The 21929-nt window shown below is 40.8% G+C and overlaps 1 protein-coding gene across 2 annotated transcripts; it reads left to right on the forward strand.

Moving 5' to 3' along the window:
• The first annotated feature begins 4 nt into the window (after positions 1 to 4).
• Positions 5 to 17180, forward strand: LOC115048767 (phosphatidylinositol transfer protein beta isoform). 2 transcript variants are annotated; one of them, XM_029510510.1, is made up of 12 exons: positions 5 to 61; positions 3019 to 3049; positions 6155 to 6300; positions 6554 to 6645; positions 6871 to 6878; positions 6960 to 7034; positions 7117 to 7200; positions 9423 to 9500; positions 12048 to 12158; positions 12372 to 12494; positions 12744 to 12822; positions 14457 to 17180. In XM_029510510.1, the coding sequence occupies exons 1-11, from the start codon at positions 42 to 44 to the stop codon at positions 12789 to 12791; spliced, it is 816 nt and encodes a 271-aa protein (XP_029366370.1). In that variant the 5' UTR covers positions 5 to 41; the 3' UTR covers positions 12792 to 12822; positions 14457 to 17180. The 2 variants fall into 2 exon arrangements, with proteins under 2 accessions (XP_029366370.1, XP_029366369.1); XM_029510509.1 differs by lacking the exon at positions 12744 to 12822.
• Positions 17181 to 21929: the final 4749 nt, after the last annotated feature.

Genomic DNA, 21929 nt, shown 5'->3' on the forward strand with positions numbered 1-21929 from the left:
TAGCTGGGCAGCGCCGGAGGAATCGGAAGGAGCGAGCGACGATGGTCCTCATCAAGGAGTAGTAAGTCCGCCGTTTCTCCCTCAAACATCTCGGGGTTGTTTTCAAACTACACACAAGCCGCGGCGGCGTCCTTCCGCGGATGCGTGCGGGCACGGCCGTCTTTTCCGGTGGTCTGTTCCAGAAGTGAACTTCTCCGGCGTCTGTCAGAGACACGAGGGAAGGGCAGGATTGCTCCGTAGCCGCCGTGGCCTACCGGCTTTGACAGCGACGCGGCGCTGAGTGACAGCTGCTCCGGTCTCACCGAGCATCCCGTCCGCGTTAAGCAGCTGACTTTTGAACGCTTTGAGACTGTGGTGTGAGTGAAGACACCGACATCTCTTCATTCAAGCGGCGGAACCACTAACTAATTTTTAGCTACGGATTAGCTCGTAGTTTGCTAATGCTAGCTAACCTAACGGTGTAAACTTAACGCGGAATCACGCCGACCCGCCAGTGTTTCTTTGGCGGCTTTGACACAGACCAGTACCAGATACCCTCACTCCAAACAAGACCGGTTAACAGCCGTATTAATTGGCCTCTGTCTTTTAAATCAAACCAAGTCATTTGAAGAAAGTGACTATCGCTTGTTTTCGTTCGGCTAGGTAACTTAGCTGATAGGTGTCTGAACCATGGAGTTGGATGAAAGATCTTATTGACGCTAAAATCACTGGTCAGTTTAGAAAAATACCACAGCAGTAGATGAACCGCAATCCCACGCCGAGATCAAGTTGAATTCACGTTTTTCGATCTAAAAACTACTGTCAGTTTGCTCTTTGTGAAAAAGGAAATAAAAGGATGTTTGTAACTTTGGTCCCAATACCAAATAACCTGGTGGAGGAAGTCGGTTATAAAATTATTGAACTAGTCAAATTAGTCTTTCTGAAGGGGTGAAAATATATTTTCCGTTTGAATTGACTTCTGTCTGTGCTTTTCCTCTTGCTCTGATTAATTGGTGAAAGTCCGTTGACAAGTTAACGTAACACGGGCCTCAGAAGTTGTTTGCTAGTGTGACACCCGGAGATGACTAATGGCTTAAGTATTAGCAACACGAGTGAAATGCGGGATCAGATAAAGGCAAATGCAAACAAACTTTAAGCATAACAGCAAAACATTGACTTAGTGTCGTGTCATTGTGTGGGTCATGCGTCCAACCCTGGAAGAACTTCCCTGCTGTCTGCACCACTGTTATGTTCAGGAACATGCCCAAACCTCTATCCTTTTGTTCTTTGTAGTGCATGTGTCATAAAATGTCACTTGTTTGTGCACATTGCAACCTCTTTTTTTCATTGGATTTTGCTTAAAGGCCTAATTGGTAATACTTGTGTATTTAGTGCTAATTATAATTTAATACTTAATACTGTACTGAAATTTAGATCGAAGGTTCAAGACTATACATGTAATTTTGCATCTCATAAAACACCACAAACTTTGAGATACTTTTACCACATCGTGTCAGTCCACAAATTTTACATATCACCTTTTAACATGTTTAGAAATGCACATTCAACTCTCCAGGAGATGGGTTCAGTTCTTTTAAAGTACCTGTGTGCAGGCAGCATGGTGGCGTAGTGGTCAGCGCTGTTGCCCCACAACAAAATGGTCATGGGTTTGTTTCCTGGGCCTGAGGCCTCTCTGTGTGGAGTTTGCATGTTCTTCCTGATCCTGCGTGGGTTTCCTCCGAGTACTCCGGTTTCCTCCCACCGTCCAAAGACATCATGTTTGGGTACATTGGTGACTCTAAATTGCCCGTAGGTCTGAGTGCGAGGGGTTGTTTGTCTCTGTGTGTTGGCCTTGTGATGGACTGGCAACCTGGAAATGGATAAGTGAATGAATGAATGAATACCTGTGTGCAAAGCAGAACATTTTACAAATTACACATCTGACACTGGCCACTCATTAATTGAATTATAATTTTTACATGTACCCACATCTGTTTTGTGTTCCTCCGGTGTGCTGCAACAGTATCATGTATCTTTTTTAAAACAGTACAGTCATTTCTCAAACTTTATTTATTATATTGAAAGTCCACATAACACATTAGGAATCCTGGCTGCAGAGATTGTTACAGCATCGTGCAGTATGTTCCACTGGGTGTCATTGTAAAGATGAAACTTACGTCAACACAAGTAAATACAGTGGTATATTATCGACAACCACACAAAGTTTGTGTCTGTGTTGGGTCAAATACAATTTTGGTTTAGATTTATATTTTTAAGAACTATGTCTGTCATCCCTCTTCTTGCTCCATATGGTTAGTGGTCACTACAAGAAGCATCATGTTCTTTTGCAAATCCTTCAAGTGCCACATACCACACCCTGAGATAAATGTCTGCCAGTACAGGAAAAAATAGTTGCGGTATACTTCTATGATGAAATAAGTATAAACTGACTTATAGATATTTGGTGGGGAAAGATTCAGATTGAAGTTTTTCCTTTAACATCCACACTTTCTGCAACAGTATTTATGTATTTATTTGTCTTTTTGTTTTTTCTTTAAAGCAGTTTTATGCTAAGAAGCAAAAGTTGGTTAACTTGCATCTTCTTTTGTTAACGCCTCTTTTCATTGGATGTCTTATAGCCATATTGCATCTTGGCTATATCACAGCTCTTAGTTTTCCATTCTTGCCAATTATGGTTTCTTCTCCTTTTGCTGAAGTCAGCAGTATGTCAAGTTGTTTTTTTTTTTTTTTGTTTTTTTTTTTCCTCTCTCTCTCTTCTCCCCCCTTGTTTTCTCTCCTCAGGAAGGGTGACCACAACGATTTTCCTGTTCCTTAGCTGTGAGAATGTTTCTGTGTATTGCAGAGGTTACCTTAAGTACTGTAGTGAGACTAACAGACAATTAAACATCAAAGTCATCATGAATGTTTATAAACCTAAAACATGAATGTGTTTTTGCCACTGTTTAATTTATACATTTCCAAATGCTTTACACATACACTTAATGTGGATGAGTAATACCAAACTTCTCTGTTTTACAGCCGTGTGGTTTTACCCTGTAGTGTTGAGGAGGTAAGTAAGCAGTTTTTATTTTTACTGTGAAGTGAGTAATGCAGCATTTTTATTTTGCGTACTGCTTAATATCTTTTTACCAGTGCCCATATTTTTTATCGTTTTCAACAGACTTATACCTACATCTATCTTGTATCTAATCGTACCCAAGTTCATTTTGTGCTTGTCTGACATAGGGCTGGACAACACAATATACAATATAACAATATAACACAATATAGTATACTATACTGTAATATATATATATCTCTCTCTCTCAAAAGAAACAGTGTCACTAACAGTGTCGGATTATTTCCACACATCTGATATTTTGACACACTATTTACAGTCTGTTGGTGACTGTGTATTACAGGCCACTGCTGTCAGTTCACTGTATTTAAGCTGGGCAAAAAGAGCACAACACAACAGGCTACATCCGTGTGTCATGATGTACACCAAAGGCACACAGCCAGTGCTCAGCAGTAGGAGGCTAGGCTGTGTACCACTGACACTTAAAAAAAAAAAAAAAAAATTCTTGAGTTTTTACAAGTCATAATAAAGCAGACAATATAGTTGATAAGAGAGAAAAAACTAACTCAGTGGTGTGGGAGAGGTTCGGCATTGAAGATCAGATAAACTTCAGGTTTAAGTGTACAGCTAAATGTTCCGGAGAGGAGCCTACAGTGGGAACGTATCAAATCTGTTCACCATCTGAAGCATCTGAACTGTGACTTTAAGGAACAGACTTGCATCATCTAATTCTTAACTCATATTGCATTTAGTCACACTACATTGTTTTGAGGAGTTCCAGGGTCTTTCTCATTCTAGGATATTATAGAAAAGAAGATGCTGCCATCTTGTTGTCACTATCATCTTTACTTGTAAAGCGTCTTCTGTACTTAAAATTACACATTGTACATAGCAATAATATTAGTTCAGCACACTGGATATTAGGGCTGGAAATCCTTTACTATCTCATGATTTGATTCCGATTTTTGAGGCTACAATTTGATTCATAATGATTTCTGCTTCAATCAAGTGTGCAAAGGATCCTCATGATCTGCTCCAGTCTGCTTTGCAAGACAGAATGACAAATGGAGACATTAGTGTCTTTTTCACATTTAGTTTTAAACATTTATCCATGCTTGGATGGAATATTTGCATAAAAGCAATATCATACATTGCTAAAGTAACAAAATAAGTCTCTTTATTTAAAAAAAAAAAAAAATAGTGCCTTTAAACATGGGTTTCCTGATGTGCTTAATCCTCATTTTGCAAACCTCGCACACTGTAAAGCTCATGTCAAGCTTGGGCTTCCCAGGCATTCGTTAGATAGGGCCCTATAAAATCTGTGATCACAAAAAAACTGAATTCTTTATAAACATATAAACATAAACATAAGAAGGGTGCTGTTCGATTCCCGGTGGGGCCACCTGAACATAGGTCAATTGGTGACTAGATGTCAATGTATGTGGGAACCTGAGCAGCATGGTGGCACAGTGCTTAACACTGTTGCCCCACAATAAGAAGGGCAGAATTCGATTCCTGGTGGGGCCACCTGAACATAGGTTAATTGGTGACTCAATGTAAATGTATGTGGGGACCTGAGCAGCACAGTAGTGCAGTGGTTAGTGCTGCTACCCTGCAATAAGAAGGGCACGGTTTGATTCCCAGTAGGGGCACTTGAACATGTCCAAGTTAATTGGTGACCAGTAATGTACTGGCCTACAGCAAAATTAATAATTAAATTAATGACCGAAATTAAGAAATATATTGTGATTATAAATTTCGGTCATATTGTCCAGCCCCAGTCTAACCCTATATTGCACTGGTTAATTTGAATTTTAGCAAGTCTCCGTAGGGCACCTGACTTTAATATGATTATCATCTTATTTAGTTAATAACAAAATGTACCCCTGGCTTATCAGATCAAGTGTTGCTGGCTCCAAGGGAAGGCAAAATACTCCCAAAAGGCATAATATGTAATCATTGCTTTTTACATGAGCAGGGAATTGTTCTTTGTGTTTATCAAGTTTTATGCCTTGAATCCCAGACTCACCCTCTTGCCTTATATGGTGATAAAATCTCTTGGCAATTAGTGCTGTATTTTAAAGCTCATTCCAAATAATTAAACTAAGCGTTCTCTCTACACAGTAAACACCAATAAGTTTTCTAGGAGCAGAAATCTAAGTAAACATCATCATCTGTTGCACCATCTGTTGTTCAAACATCATAGCTGGAGACTCTAGTTAATTAGACTTAGGCTGAAATGTAAATAGACTGTCCAGATCAGGCTTGTTTGTTATTGTAGTTTTGTTTTGAAAAGGCATCAGTAGAATTTAAGAAAGACCTGTGCTTCCACAATAGTTATTCCAGCACTCCAGTGTATTGTAAAGGTGGATAATGTGCCAAGAAAAACTGAAGTCTTGGCTTATTCATTGACTCCATTTAAGAACACTGATCTAGCAATGAATGAATTTATTAAAAATGAAAGTCTCAATAATCATAACATAAAATGGGACTCTAAAAAAATGGTGGTTCCCAAGATGGGATTTTGGAGTGGGACATGCAATAAGGTCAAACAATTTTTTATTTTTTTATTTATTTTTTTTTTTCCCCCCCGGTACTGGATATGTTGGCCTCCCAATACCTCTAGAAATATGTTAATTAAATTGTGGGGTAATCCTTTTGTTTTTTGCTGAAGTACACAAAGTAAATAACAGCCTGAGAGGGGGCAGTTTCATGAGCCCAATTTTATCAGAACTTGCCAAAAGCTCTCTTAGGTGCATATTGCTGCCCACATTTTCAGGATAGATTGTGTACAATCGTTCAACCTGGACTACCTGGCACTTTGCTTTCTAATGGTACATATATAGTAATTTACTGTAATTTATTCTTCATATATTGTATTTATTTATATATTTTTGGAAACACATGATAGTTATCACCGCTCACTGGCCTAGTTGGATATTATCTGTAGGGCACATAGAGCAGAGCGAAAGTTTGTTGCTAGGTAATCACTGAGTCTGGTCCTTTTTTTTTTTTTTTTTTTTTTTTTTTTTAGGTCACACAAGTTTCTTGTGTTTTCTCAAAATTTGGGGATGTGATTGTCATCTTTCATTTCAGTATCAAGTGGGACAGCTGTTCTCTGTCGCTGAAGCGAGTAAAAATGAGACGGGCGGTGGTGAGGGCATTGAGGTACTCAAGAATGAGCCCTATGAAAAAGATGGAGAGAAAGGACAGTATACACACAAAATCTATCACTTAAAGAGGTACGTACTGTTTTGTTCGTGTGTGTGTGTGTTCGTGTGTTCCAAAAAATTCATCTGTACACCACCTTGGTCCAGTGTAATAGCACTGTGCTTCCAGGCAGTGGCACTAGTGTCTAATCTTGGTGGTCAACATTGTGCTCATTTTGTATGCTTCCTGCAGTTGCTGCTTTTGAACCACAGATTACTTGAAATAATGTCTTCCTTTCGCATTTTGCCTATCTACCTGTTCCCATCCTATTTGCCCATCCTGCAGTAAAGTCCCAGGGTTTGTCAAGCTGTTAGCCCCTGAGGGTTCCCTGGTATTCCATGAAAAAGCCTGGAATGCCTACCCTTACTGCAGAACCAGTGAGTCCCCCTGGCTATATCACTATGCCTTTGCTTTACCCTGAAAACCTTTGATCCTCTCCATGGATTTAAAAAAAAAAAAAAAAAATTGACATATCATCATAGTTTGTGTTGCTGTCACTTCACGGCCTTTATTTTATTATATGTAGAAGTAACAGTTTTTTTTGTTTTGTTTTGTTTTTTTGGTTCTGTTTTGTCCCACCCCCCCATATCTAATGGATCCAGTTGTGACGGTAGGTTCCCTTTAATGGGCTTTGATTATGTTCTACGAATGTTTTCGAACACACACACACTGATGTTTCATCTCTCAATAGAATGAGTACATGAAAGACAATTTCTTCATTAAGATTGAGACATGGCACAAACCAGACCTTGGGACACAAGAAAATGTGAGTCCCTCTGCAAATCTCCAGTTTGAACAGCAGATCTGAGTTTGTATACTCTTGTAACATTTTTGTTTTTGGTGTTCAGGTGCACAAAGTAGACAATTCCACATGGCAGAATGTAAGTGTTGTGCCCATTGACATTGCAGACAGAAGTCAAGTGTCTACTGCTGTAAGTAGAAAGTCTTTTTTTGGTCCATTTTGCAATGCAAGAGAAAAGTTTGGTGCCTTCATGTGGACAAAACTGATCACTACAAAGCTATATTCCAAGTAATATTGTTAAATTTATTTTTACATTTGGGGACACCTTAAAAAAAAAAAAAATCTTAAAAAAAATATAAATTTTTAAAATCTATCTGTTGAACACATGCATTGAGAACTTCTGGAATGAATCTGGCTATTTCTTACAGTGTAGCTGTATACTACACTGACAGTCTACATTATTGTATCCCTTATATGCTGATCAAACAATTTGTTGTTGCATTGTTGTTAGAAAGCAATTGTCTATTTCGCATCTGATTTTTTTTTTTTTTAATGAACTTTTTGATCCAAATACAAAAGGTAAAAAATTATGACATACTGTCTTGTCTAATGTCTTGTTCTTCATTTTTGTCTATTGGAGAGAAAGTTATTTTGGAATAATGCTACTCCTGTCATGGAAGTGACGCAATACAGTAGAAAGAACTAAATAATTCAGTTTCCTCTGCATAGTGGTCGTGGGTTCAGTTGCCAGATCTAGGGAGTGTGCATGTTCTCTCTGTACCTGCGTGTGTTTCCTCTGGGTTCTCCTGATTGGTTTGGGTTAATTGGTGAGTCTAAATTGTCGGTAGGTCTGAGTGTGACTGGTTGTCGGTCTCTGTGTATTGGCCCTGTGATGGACTGGCAACCTGTCCAGGATGTACCCTGCCCTTGCCCTGTGTGAGCTGGGATTGGCTCCAGCACCCCCTGAAACCCGGAAGCAGATACGTGGTTGAACCTGAATGAATGAATTCTAGCACCCATTTCATTATATATTGAATATATGCAACCTATCTAGCATTTGAGCCATATTGTAAGCAGCTTGAAATCTTCACTGCACTGTTAAAGCATTCAATGATTGCCTCAATAATATTTCAAAATATGAGTTTTTGATACTCTATTTACAATTGCTGAAATCTTATTTGAAGATGTTGCCTGTTATTGCTGTTATTTGACATTGAATTGCCTCACTTCTCACTGTTGCTGTGTGTATGCATATGTGTGGCTATTTGACTGAGAAGCGTTAGTGTGTGTGTGTTTGTTTGTGGTGGGTAGTTAACGAGGCGGACGTGTTTGCCTTGCTGGAGCAGTGTGTTGTGTCTGAGGGCCCTATCAGCCCTCAGCCTCAGGCATGGCTGCAGGGCCTGGGGCGTACCGCCAGCACAGATGAGTTTGTTAGTGTAATTAAGGCTCATAGTGCTTCGTATGCTGGAACTAGGCAAACATACACTCAACATAAACACACTTGCACTCTAACACACACTCCTTTACTTGAGGAGTAGCTCCTTCTCGTCTACCACGGCACATCGATTCACAGGCCTCATTAGAGCCACACACTGTATTGTTGTAGTGATGGAGCTCTCAGCATTAAAACAGCCGTGTGTGTGTGTGTGTGTGTGTGAGAGAGAGAGAGAAAGGGGGGGTTCTATCTCTTTTTACACATTGGGCACCCTCCTGTTGGCCGATAGCCCTGAAAAGTAGCTCTTAGCTGCAGGCACATCATGATTTATTGGAAATTGCTGGGCCCTTGAGCTGTTGATAATTTGAAAGCCATTTCATTTATTTGTATTACTATTTCTCTTGCCTACTTTATGAAGTCAACTTTGTCATGTGCTAGGCATATGCACTCAGTATCACTCAGTGTTTGTCTATAGGTTTTTAAAAATCTTTTTGCCGTTGGACCAAGGTTTTTCCTCAGAAGTGGTTAGTTCATTGAAATGGGTTTGATAGGACATTACTACACGGGATGTATAGAATAAGGGTTGTTGTTGGAGCAGACCTAAAGAGGGACCTAAGGCAAGGATAGTCAACAACACAAGCGCTCATCAGCACACGTGCAAGTAGATGGAGGCACATCCACTTTAACGAACTTTAATGATCCAGTGTCACCCTAATTGATCCGATTGTTCTGGAAGTATCGACACCCCACAGCTAGCCGTTTACATATGACCCACCTACTATAACCTACTGAATGCTGTGTTTAGAAATTTTCTCAATATCAAAATGAGACTTGAAATATCAATTGCCCAAATGTGTATTTATGGCTGAATTTGTGCTCTGGTTTATCCATGAGTTGCTAGTAGACTCATTTGTTGCATTAATGTAAGCAACATCAAGTGTTGTAAATATTGATCGTACAAATTGTTTTCATTGCAGGATTACAAGCCAGATGAGGATCCTGCCAAGTTCAAGTCGGTTAAGACCGGCAGAGGACCTCTTGGGCCCACCTGGAAGGTAATATTCTTGTGAGCTGTGGAAATTAGATTTATCACATTAATGCCACCCAGTTCAAACCACTTTTGACCTGGTACTGTTTGGAGGTCACCTGGTCTGATTTTTGTATAATTCTAAGCATTTCCTCATAATTATAAGTGGTTTCTGCTGTGAAAGTTCAGCATGTCTTGTGTAACCCTCCAGTTAAACAAAATTTCAAAGGCCATGAATCAGCTGAAGTTGATCTGAGTGAAATGGAAAGAATATGGACCATCTGTAAATCTGTCTAGACTGTTTTCCCCACACCGAGAACCATGCCAATTCTGAAGAAGCTACAGGTTTTAATGGGGATGCGTACAGCAATTGTTGGGGGGGAAAAAAAAAAAAACACAGCAGAGAGAAAGCCACTGCAGAGCAAAACATGACATGACATTTTGGCCAGTGTTGCTGACTCTTGAACAAAGCAAAGTGGAATGCTCTGAGACCAAGTTTTTGGCTCAGTGCATGGTGTATTGGTGGTGGTTGTGGGGACAAGCTCCTCTGCATTGGCTCTAATAAAGAAGATACCAAGTAAAAAGAAAAAACGGAAATTTCAGAGCAAAGCCAGCAGCAGTCTGCCAGAGAACAGCTGCTTGCAAGAGGATTAATTTTCCAGCAAAACGACAACCCTAAAAATTAAGCCAAAGCAACTCAGGAAATAGCTAAAAGCAACAATGTTGAAGTCCTAGAGTTACAGAGACCAGATCTCAACCCAATCAAGGATTTGTGGCTGGACTTGAATGTCTTTCACCCATGGTCCCTATACAACTTGGCAGAACTAATGCAGTTATTTAAAAGTCAGCTGATAAATGCCCCCACCCTCTGGACAATTTTTTTTTTTTTTTTTTTTAGATTGTAGACTGTTTTCATGTAGACTTGTGTATCAAAGTAGTTTTAAGAGTAGGGAGCTACCACAGTGAAAGGCAAGAGTGGTGTCTGCAGCACTGTTGCTGCAGACACCTAGCCTTGTCCAATGCTGCGATGTGATGAATCACCTCTTTCTCTGGTCTAATTGGCTGTAATAGAAAATTCAAGTCAGTGGGTCAGATAAAGGCTTAACCCTGAGCTGACAGAATTTGTGTGTGGCAGAATATGAAGACGTAAATGTGAGGGGGAGGAGGGAAAAAAAAAACTGTACGGACTACTAAATTTGACAGGTGGCAATTTTTAATTAAGAATGATGCACTTTTGATAGAAAGTAGGGTTAGGGTTAGACAATAAGACGTAGCTCATCCACACAGCGCAACTTAGTCAGGAGTTTCACTGCTTTCCCTTCTAAACCCTGTCCTAACCCACAGCTTCGCAAATGGGTCCTGCTTACTCTGAGCACTGAGAATTTCTGTTCTGCAGTGGAGCTCTCAAAGTTCACCATGGGAAACTTTCCTCTGCTTCAAGAATTTTCACAGAACAAAGGGAGCCAAACAGCTTTTAAAAAGTATGAATAAAGAAGCACAACTTTTTATTTTGTGTTTTTAATTAGATCACTTTCCCGTCCGCTGTGGACATGGGAAAAAGACTGTTTTTGAAAAGGTAATAAAAAAAAAAAAGTAGTTATGTGACAACAGAGGCACAATTTCTGCCAGCTTCTCAGAGCAATAAAACTCTTGTCTATCTCTGCATGCACACATGCTTGCATATCAGTACCCTTTGTATTTCTGAAAACTTCTGCTCCTTTGAGTGGGGCACAGAGAGGGAGAGAAGAAATGTCACCGTAAATGTTTTGATGTAGAATCCTTTTCATGTGAAGTTCTCCTTTAGCGATGACAACTTTTCTAAACCCACTGCAAATTTAGAAATGTTTCTCATTTCCACTCTCTCACTCTCCTCCATGATTGTAGCATCAAACGGCTGTGGGATGAGGGTGACTGAGGCGGGTCTGTGGCATTTTCTCTTGGAATGCCAAGCCAGAATGAAGTGATTAATTAAACAGGTGTTCTCAGAGGGAGAGTTTGTGTGTTCTGGGGGCAAGCAGGTCCTAGGTGTTAATAATGTAACCAGCTTTGCACCACAGCGCCCTTATCGCTTTGCAAGCACCATTTTATCTGCCTTCCATGGCCACAAAGGCATGCCTGTTGGGAACGGTGTCGCTGTCAGGGCGGAGGCAGAGAAATGGTCCCTTCATCTGGAGTTTATCCACTTTGCTCTGCCCCAATCCCCCCCCCCAACCCTCTTTTTTTTTTTTTTTTTCTTTTTCTTCTTGTTTTCTGCGGGAGACAGAGTGCATGCACCAGATGGATTTAGAAAGTGTGTTGGAGATTACGGTGCTTTTATCTGTGCCGAGCACATCTTCATATTGATAATTATTTCAGCAAGCTCCATACCCAGAGCATTATGTATTAATGATTTTTAGTTTTGAAAGCAGCCACGATTAGTCTAAAATAATATTCTCTCAGCCTTCTGCTGTTTTTACGATTATTCTCCTATTGGAAAGTTTCTGTCAAGTTTTGCTGTAATTTTTTTCTGATACCTTAAGAAGTGGTGCCATATAAGTCTTTTCATTGTTTTGTTGTGCTGTACTTTCTCCAACAGAAAGAGCTGGTTAGTAAGACTGACTGCCCAAGGATGTGTGCTTACAAACTGGTCACAGTCAAGTTCAAGTGGTGGGGCCTTCAGACCAAAGTGGAGAACTTCATCCACGAGGTCAGATTGACGTGTTTACATGCTCTCCATTTATTTTAGTTCATATATCCAGATAGTTTACATTTGCAGAAAGCAATTGTCCTCATGATAGGATAGTATGTATTTTTGTTTTGAAAATATTCAATGCTAAGGATCAGGTTGTACATTGGAATTTGTTTTTGGCATAAGTGTTCACAGGGACCATTATAGATTAAAAGACTCACCCTCCCACAGCAAGAGAAGAGGATCTTCACTAACTTTCACCGCCAGCTCTTCTGTTGGATCGATAAATGGGTGGAGCTGACTATGGATGATATTCGGCAGATGGAGGCAGAGACACAGAGGGAATTGGATGAGGTAAGTAGATAAGTTTTAAAAAAATTGTCCATATTTAAAGAAGCCCTGTGCATATGGATATGGAGTGGGCACTCTCAATGGTTGAGAAAGCTTAGCCATCAATTGTGTGTTTAAACATGCTTTGCCCACTAAAGCACTATAGGGGAGATATATATATATATATATATATATATATATATAAAAACTTACTTACTCACTAGGCTACCTCATTCCTGTTTCTGTGATTTACTGTATTTTATTTTTATCCAGATGCGTAAGAAGGGCTCTGTGCGAGGTACAAAGGCTGCAGACGAGTAGCCAGGCCAGGTGTATGTCTGAGTGTTGCTTTGTAAGTTTTTACTGGTAAACACCAGTCTCCTTAGATGCTGCCTTTGGTCCTTGTGGGAGTTTCTGTGTTGCTGCTTTCACTCTGTGCTTCGGTGTTGTGAAAGGGCCTTTAATCCATTATGTTTATGTATGTAGACGTTCACATGCATAGTTCACCAGACATAACATTAGATTGAAATATGACATGTGTTTTGTTTTGTGTTTTGCTGACCCAATGGAAATGTTTTGCATGTGTGTGTGTGTGTCCACATTCTTGTATGCAATTGCTTTGTCGTCTGGATATGTCCAGACATCTGTGAGAATCACACATGCTTTTTTTTTTTTTTGTTTTGTTTTTTTTTTGTTTTGTTTTTTTTTTTGTTAAAAAGGTGGCCAGTAGTTAAAAAGGCCTGCTCAAGGCTAATACCTGCAATTCTGAGTCTCCTCACCGACTCATACAGGGCAGGGAAGGAAACTGGTCCTTTTTTTTTTTTTCTTTTCTAAATCACGCTTTAATTTCTATGAATCACATTCTCCGTAAAACCTTACCACTGGTTTGCTCTTGGAACCTCTCTAAATATCAGTCTGGGAGCTTTTGGCCGTACAAGGAGAAAAAGGGAGGAATCCAGGCTGGACAGGCCAAAATGGGCCGGGTTCAAACATTCCTGGCTTACAACCGACATACAACATTTTGTGCTTGGCCCCACTCATCCCCCTCCCCCCCACCAGCCTCACATCTCGCCCCAATTCAGCATGTGTTTTCCATTTTCCCTTGGAGTAAGTAAACAGGCGGGTGCCATCAAAGAGGGCTGCGGTGAAGAGGCCGATGAGGCCCAAACCTTCGGGCTCAATGGTTAGCAGGGTCACAGTTGGACTGTATGTGACGGCACTGGGTGATGGTGGCCAAAGTGTATGTATAGATAATGCCATCCAGGTTGTTGTGACTGCATTGCATGAATGGCAAACTGCATCATATGGAGTCAGTGTACCATCAGTCATGTCTGCGTTCTTTGTACTTGTTCTGTTAGTGTAGAAAGATAGTGAGAGAAGCAATAGGAAAGGATAGGGCATTAAAAGGAGGTTTGCTTCAAGATGGCTCCTCTTCCCTCATTAACATACAAATGGAATTCTGCAGTTGAGAAGGAGTCTGTGCTGTGATTGAGAAAAAGGGAGGGAGGATGGAGAAGTAGGAGTGTGAATCCTCATGCCATTTCATCAGATCTGTCTATTCCTCTGTTTAGTGCCACTGTTAGTTTGAACTGTTCCATTAAGGTGTTCGGCTATCAGATTCTAACACTAATTGACTTTCCAAAGCCATCAGCCTCAGGGTGGGAGAATCTGAAAGTGATGCTTTTGTCTACCTAGAAGACAAACAAGGGGTTTGATAAGATGGTTCAAGCATATTTTTAGACTAAATATTTTAGTTTGTAAAAAGAAATTTTGTTGTATTTTTAATGGTTTGTGATGAAAGAAGTAAAGCTTCATGTGTAGTGTCTAATGAATAGAAATGAGTCTGGACCCTTTGGGTCATAACCAGAAGCCCTCTGTTGAACGTGAGCATCCACCTAACCCTTCCTCACTTGTTTAGCTTGTATAAACCTAACTTGTGTTTTGTTGTTGTCCCCCCCCCCCCCCCCGAACTTCTCTTCCCCACAGCTTCGTAAAAAGGGTGAAGTCCGAGGAACCAGTGCTGCAGACGAATGAAAAAGGATTTTAAACATCCACGATGATGGCAGTGATGGTCCTTTGGTGCCACTTTACTTTGAATGATTCAGGCTGTGGAGGATGGGGCACTGCTACCTGCAATCAATAGAGCGACTCGCTGACCTGCACCCAATCATAGACATTCTATCCACTGAGAAATTGATTTCTAGAAACCAACACGATCCTAGCTGATAAGACTGGTTAATTTTGATGTCCTGGGCAGAAGAAGCCCAGGTATCAGCATCATGTTATTGACAAGACCAAACATTCTGGAAAGATATGAAGAGGAGCTACTTCCAGTTGACAGTTTTTTACAAACACAGATCATGTTTGATTCCACAGTGGCCGGTGTTGGACCAAATATTTCTATGTATTTTGATTTGTATCCCCCCTCCCCCCACCCCAATTTGTTAATGTTACCCTCCCAAAAATTCCTCATGCGATGCTGCCTTGTCTGACCTCTCCCGTCTCCCTCTCGGTTTTAACTGTACACACTGGCTCAGTGGTTTGCATTCCCTGGCATGAGTCTGTCTGTTTGTCATACTCATGTTCCTTCCTGCCACAGCCTCCATTAAGAGATTACTAACACCCTTGGCGCCTTGGCCTATTGTAATCCTTCCCTCATCGCCCCACCTTACCCAAAGCACTGCATCTTATTAGCACTGACAATCATGCCCGTACAGGTATTTGCTCTCACTTTGGTACAGATTTAATAGAAACCTACACATGCATGTGACCCATATACATTGCACACATGAGGATAAACATGTGAATTCATTCTCACACAAACACACTCACAGGTGTGGATGCCTTTGCAGTGACTGATCACTTAAAAGCTCAAGCTGGGCAGATCCATGCAAGCTTGTTCAACTAAAGGACGTTACTTGGACGTGTTTACAGCTCTCACTGGGTTTTCTTTTTTGTTTGTTTGTTGTTGTTTTTTTTTCCTCTCCCCTTTCTCCCCACACACTCCCTATTCTGAAGACATTCACACATAACATACAACACAGCATTCACATCCCTAACAGATGTCCCCAGAGGAACTGCACTGAAAAACAGCCACAGATGGTGCTACACCCCTCCAGCCTCTGTCACAAGGCAAACTGCACCGCTTGTCCCACCCAAGAGGCTTGTCTCACTCATCTGGTTCTCCAAAGTTTTGTCTCCAAAAGGGCTCTTCTGCTTCATCATAGGTGTGTTACAGATTAATAACTGCCGTATCAGTGCCCAGTTAACACCAGCACCACACAATGCTTGCCTTAATCTCTTGACCCTTAAATCTATCTGACCTATTGTATCTCTGCCAACTACTGCTCTAGCTACCTCTCTGACTGGCAATTTCCCTGACACCTAAATGTTAGACGAGCTATTAGCTGCTAATCATAAGGAGTGAACCTTGACAGACAGCTTTATGGGCAAAGTTATTTTGGATTACTGTTTTTTTTTTTTTTTTTTTTTTTTTTTTTTTTTCCCCTCCCTTTTCCCAGGGTGTGGAACTGCATGCGTATCCCTTTTTTCCTGAAATGCATCATAGCACCAGAGCAAGTGCAATTCCTACAGCAAGCAAAACTTACTGCATTCTGGCCACAACAAATAGCGTGCACTGTTGCTGCAAAGGGCTGAAGATTTACATCTCTGCTTCAGCCGCAGCCATTTTAATAACACTTTCTGCTCCATAGTGCACTTTCTCCCCTCAGGCTTCAGAATCGTGTGGCAGACAGGCCTATAGTGTTGATCATCACTTGTGTTACATACATATACAACCGGTTTCTTCTTCTGACTCTCACTGGTGTTCTCTGAATGTTAGCATTTTGTTTGCTTGTGTGTCAGTGTCTTAAACTGTGCAACAGGAATTATGGATTTGTTTTTAGAGCTCTATTGTCCACCTTTTTAAGACACTGATATAATTAAATATTCTGGGTTCAAAGATAAGTGTTTTTATTTTGTTGTTGGTTAAATGAGGTAATGCATACACTTCCTCTGTAAAGGGTTGTTGGCTTGTCGAAATAGCATCAGTGGATTTCTGATATGTTTACATGTATCCAGTGATTATAGGTTTTATATTTTGTTTTTGGTTTTGTTATTTTTTTGAGGCAACATTTTTCAAAACAACAATCTTCTCAGGTGAACAATATGACACAACAATATTTTTGCAGTTGTTGCTCATTAAAACCATTGACTTCCTTTTCCCATATTTTCTCTGTGGGAAATGTGGTGTCATGGTTTCAGTGTAATGGGAGGTGTTCAGGATACAGTCTGGTCCATTTTATGACAGTATAACAGACAGCCCATTGATCTTTGTAGCTCCATTGAGATTGTGTGTTCTGAAGTGCGAAAAAAAGAAATGTCTTCAGTGTAATTGTTGTTTCCAAGTCTATCTTAATGACTCCTGCTGTGTGAATGGAACCTGGTGGCTAAAGAGAATGACTTAACTCAGTGATTTCGGTTAGTAGAAAGACAGTATTCACAAAGCGACTGTACCGTCGTGTTAATTTATGAAATCCATAGCTTAAATTTCTGAACAGCTTGCTTTTAAATGTTTGTGATCTGCTTTTGAAATTCAGGGGACACGGTAGTGAATGTATGATATTTTGTGCCTTTTCTTTCTGTAGATCTTTGTGCCATTACGTCTTCATATTGTATCCAAATATCAAATAAATTTTGTCTGGAAAATTATGTCCAGATTGTGCTTATAACTAATTATATATAGGTGTTTGTTGGAGACTTGAGGCTAAGAAGGGAATGGGTCCTTTTTTTTTTTTTTTTTTGATGTGGGGTTGGGTCTTCATATTTTCAGACCTCTGGGTGTGCTTGTAGATTGGCTAAGAGATCACATTCTCTTTTGTTAGACTGAAGACCTGCTAATAGCAACCACGAGTAAGTCTGGGTAACATCCAACTTTTACACAGCTGTTTATTCAGTCTGTCTTTGGAATAATGCACAAAACAAGCTTTTCTTGAAAACGTGAGTTGATTTTTTTTTTTGCAATCATTTAATCGCCAATTGAAAGTAGAAGCTCTCTACTATAAAATGTACATCAGATAAAGCAAACATTCCTTTGGCAAAGTTGTTGGTGACTCTAGTATGGACTCTACTTTCAGTGACCCACAGGGTCAGAAGAGTCATACAATAACAGCGGAATCCGTGCTAAAGAGCAGGAAGAACCGCCAGTCTGTCTGCTGAGATATCCGCCTGTTTTATTGTTTGTAGAGGAACGGTCACATGTGCCTGCTGCAAGGAAACCAGTCATATCTGCCCCAGAACAAGCAAATAATGCAGTTTCTAAAAGGGGAGATGGGCAGAGTCGCCCACACACCTCCTGTTAAGTGGCAGCTCACAGTAGTCTGCAATAGGCAGGCATCCATCCATGTGTCTCACTTGCTAAGAAGACGAAGGGACATGTCATGAGTGAGCCCCTGTCATTTAAATAGATGAGGCAACAGATGAGGAGAAGAAATGAATCTCAAAAGAGAGGCTCAAGACTTGACACAGCAGGACATCCAGGCATGTTGTTGAGCAAAGACTTGATGTTTGGAGCTGAAAATATTTTAAGATGGCCAGAATGACCATGAGCAGAAATCGGTGTTCTTAAATGTGTCAAAATGGATTGTAAAAGGCTGAGACTATAAAAGAAAAAGCTCCAGTGGTGGTTGTCACCACATGGCTGCATTTCCTGCCGCAAGACAACATGGGGGGGGTGAGAGCTGCTGTTTCTGAAGGAAGTGGCACAGTGGAGATTAAACTCAGTTTGGTCCAGCCCTGCCATGTTTGTGTATGTGACCTTCCCCTGGGGCCAGATTTGCTCAGGGGCCACAGGTTTTCTTGGACAGGAAAGTTATTTCTGGCTTTCATAGGTTGGCAGTGATGTCACGAGTGTTTCCTCATCCTCTGGGTTCAGGTCAAGTTTAACCCCAGAGATTCTCCTGAGTCTTTCCTGTTGTTCTGAGAGAGGTGGAAGAGGTGTGGAGCTAACCCAAGAGGGAGGAACAGGGATTGGTAGGTGGTGGTGGGGGTGGGGGGTTGTATTAGTCGCATCCCTCCCCTTCATACAATGGCATTTCTCTGGATGACAGATGCTGTTTAACCCACCCTGACCCGGGGAGTTGTGGTGGCTTGGCTGAGTGACAGGCCCATAGGGGCCACGCAGAGGCTCTGCATCATACTGACCCAACTGCACAGGATGAGCCGCCCCGCTTCTACATGAGGGAAAGAACTGTCTCTCTGGGTAACCCCAACAGTAATACATGTGTACGGGAGGGAAAGATTAACAACATGAATTAAGAATGGAGAAGGGCATCCTCTTCTGCTATCTTGTCCTGTTGAGTAAAATATTGAGACAAATTGAGCACTAAATCACTGCAGAGAAGTGTGGTATTGTGACAGTGCTTGAAAGCCTGTAGACTGTCCATTGTCATGAAGTCGCCTCAGCAGCAGCTCTGAGCTGCATTTATCATCACTGGGATCTCAGGGGGAAAGAGACCATGCCATCGGTTTGTCACACTTAACTCGTCTGTCTCCATTTGAGAAGACTATAGACAGTGTTTGCATGAACTGTACTACAGGGGTATTAGTATCAGAGCCAGATAAAAGAACATTTTTTTTTTTTTTTTTTTTTGGGTTGTTTTGTGTTCTGCTGCTGAGCTACAGACTATTACTAGTACTGTTAATGGGGTTTTGTGATACAGCAGGCCTTTTAATGCTGAACACAAAACCTGGTGTTTCTATGAGGCTTCAGAGAGCAGGGATGGCAGACACAGCTGAAATGGTTTGATATGTGCATACTTTTGTGTTTGTCTCTAATGATGCTACATTGAGCTGGCTCTCAGATATGGAGGCGGTCCTCCAGCGAGGTGATACCGAGACCGAGTGGGATCTTTTTAAGTAACACACCACACAAGCAACAGCAGCCTTCAGAAAGTCTCAGCAACTCGACATGCTTCTCCTTTCCTCCATAGAAGACAGGTATTTTACACCTTTTTTTTTTTTTTAAACGCATTCCCCATCTATCCCTGCTTTCCTCCTCAGCTGCAGCCAGAGCATATCCAAACCTCCACAGTTCCACATACATACACCTTTCAGCTCCTTTCAGTGCCATGTCCTGACCTGTTTCCAGCCTCACCCCTGACATACAACCTTCCCCTTTTGCTGCAGGGCTAGGCATACTGTTTGCTTCTGTAAGCCTGCAGTTTGTAGCACAGAGCTGCTCTCTCCACACAGTGAAGCTAAAATTACCACCTTATGCAGACTACGCCATGCTTTAGCTGAAACACCCACAGCACGATCATGCAATATAGTGCATGTCTCTCTCTCTCTCTCTCTCTTTCTCTCTCACTCTGTGTGTGTGTGTGTGTGTGTGATTCTATTTACAGGACTATTTATGATCAAAATCATATTCCTTTGCTTCAAGTGCGGTTGTCAAAAAATTTTAAGGAAACATGCTAATCTTGGTTTGTAATCATTTCACTAATAATACTTCCCCCATAGGCTTCAAATAAACAAAAAAAACCTAAACAATTAAGGCGGACCCCCCCAAAAAAAACATAAATAAATAAATAAAGAAAGAAAGAAAAATAAAGAAAAACAACAACAAAGGAATGCTTTAATACAGAAGATAACAGATTTCCCTACCTGTGATAAGGGATTATTAGTAATTACAATGTGTGCTTATTGAGCCAAAATGTAATATCTGCTGCCCTCTTATTCATATTTCGTTTTTACTCGTTCAGACTAGTTCAGTAAAACTGTTCTGTGAAAGTTTCAGCATCAAACTGGCAACTTTCACTGATGACCGTCGCTAGGTGGCACTGTGTCCGTTTGGTAAAAGATCTCTTGGTCCCCCACACCCATCGCCCCCTCCCCTCAAAAGGTACAGAGCTGTCTGACAGCAAATTTTCTAAATGCCCACTGTCCACAATGTCGGAAAGATACAACATAGAGGTCTCCTTTCACCAAAGAAAACATCCATGGTGGTGAATGAAATGCACTGTGATCCCACATGTGTCCTTTATTTCAGACAATTGCATAAGTCTAAATCTTAGAAGGGAAAGACAGCCCTTAACGTCCACAAAATCCTGGATCCATTGTAGACTAAAACACATTTGCAATATATTTCTTAATAGTCTACAACTATTTTTCAAAAGTAGTTATAAGAGAAGAGAATAGTTGTAGTTGTAAGAGAATTAATATGAACATAATCAATGCAAATATTTGCTAGAATAGCCAGGGCCAAGGTGATCCAAATACTCTTTCATCTTTGAGAGGTTAAATAAATACACATGAGGACCAACACACAAAAAGTATGTTTATGGCTATGTGAGCTACGGACATTCAGTCCTGAATTACATAACAGTATAATAAAGCATGTCTATGAAAAAAAGCGCCTCATAAAATAGAAATGTGGGCTAGAAGGTTGTTTGTTTTAATAAAATATAATTAGGACATTAATTAGTGTGACGCTGATTATTTAGTCTGACTTTTTCCCTTTAAAAAAAATACTGGAACTGTTGTCTCTCAAACTTAAATAAACACGAAAGTAGCTCATTTTTAGCTATTCTTTAGTTGCAGCCTCACTTATTTACACGAATGCTCAGATAACATTATCCAGGCATCATGTTAATTAATTTATTAGGTTAATCATTCTGACTTGGGCTCCCAAAATGTTAAATTTTACAGACAATAATACTGAGAGAATGCTATTGATTATCGGGAACCGAGGCTCAAGATCATCCACTTGATTTAGTTCAGATGGTCTTTTAAGGAGGACCCCCCCCCCCCCCCCCCCCCCGGTTGATTCACACTGAAGACTGGGCCAAGTTTGATTGGCCACAGGGGTGTGATGCTCACACTTTATGATACAACTCTAATTTATACCTTCATCCCTGCATCAATATCAGCTCAATCACATTTAGGCCGCATCTCTGATAGGACGGGGAGCCATTTCTCAGACGGCACCTGCTATAGGTCAACCTAACGAGGCCAGGATGGGACGCTTTCATTATTCAGCACTGAATATGAGTGAGGTCTCAGATTAAATGGCGTGCCTGTTCCTCTCAAACTGCTTGGCAAAACGTAACGTCCAGATCCTGGACTCGGCACGGCTGAGCCATCCAGATCCAGAGAAGTTGAAAACAACAGCAGCCCACTAAGTTGCTGGTTCCGTTCAGCCGCAGCTTGTTTCTGGTGTGACTGTTTTATATCAGTGACTGAATTGTGAGTTGAAAACATGTTTGCAGTGGCGAAGTCCAATTGAGTCACCGTGGGGATCGGCGGATGCAATGAAGAGCAAAAATAAAAGTTTGAGTGAAGACGTTTCATGTATTAAAAAGAAGAGGATGTGACTTGAAGCGCTGAAGGAGTGTTTCGTCGCCTCAGACGGTGAAGACAATACGTTGGTGTAATGAACAAAGAGGAGAATGCGATCCTTTT

Source organism: Echeneis naucrates, chromosome 9, assembly GCF_900963305.1.
Source record: "Echeneis naucrates chromosome 9, fEcheNa1.1, whole genome shotgun sequence".
Classification (NCBI taxonomy): domain Eukaryota; kingdom Metazoa; phylum Chordata; class Actinopteri; order Carangiformes; family Echeneidae; genus Echeneis; species Echeneis naucrates.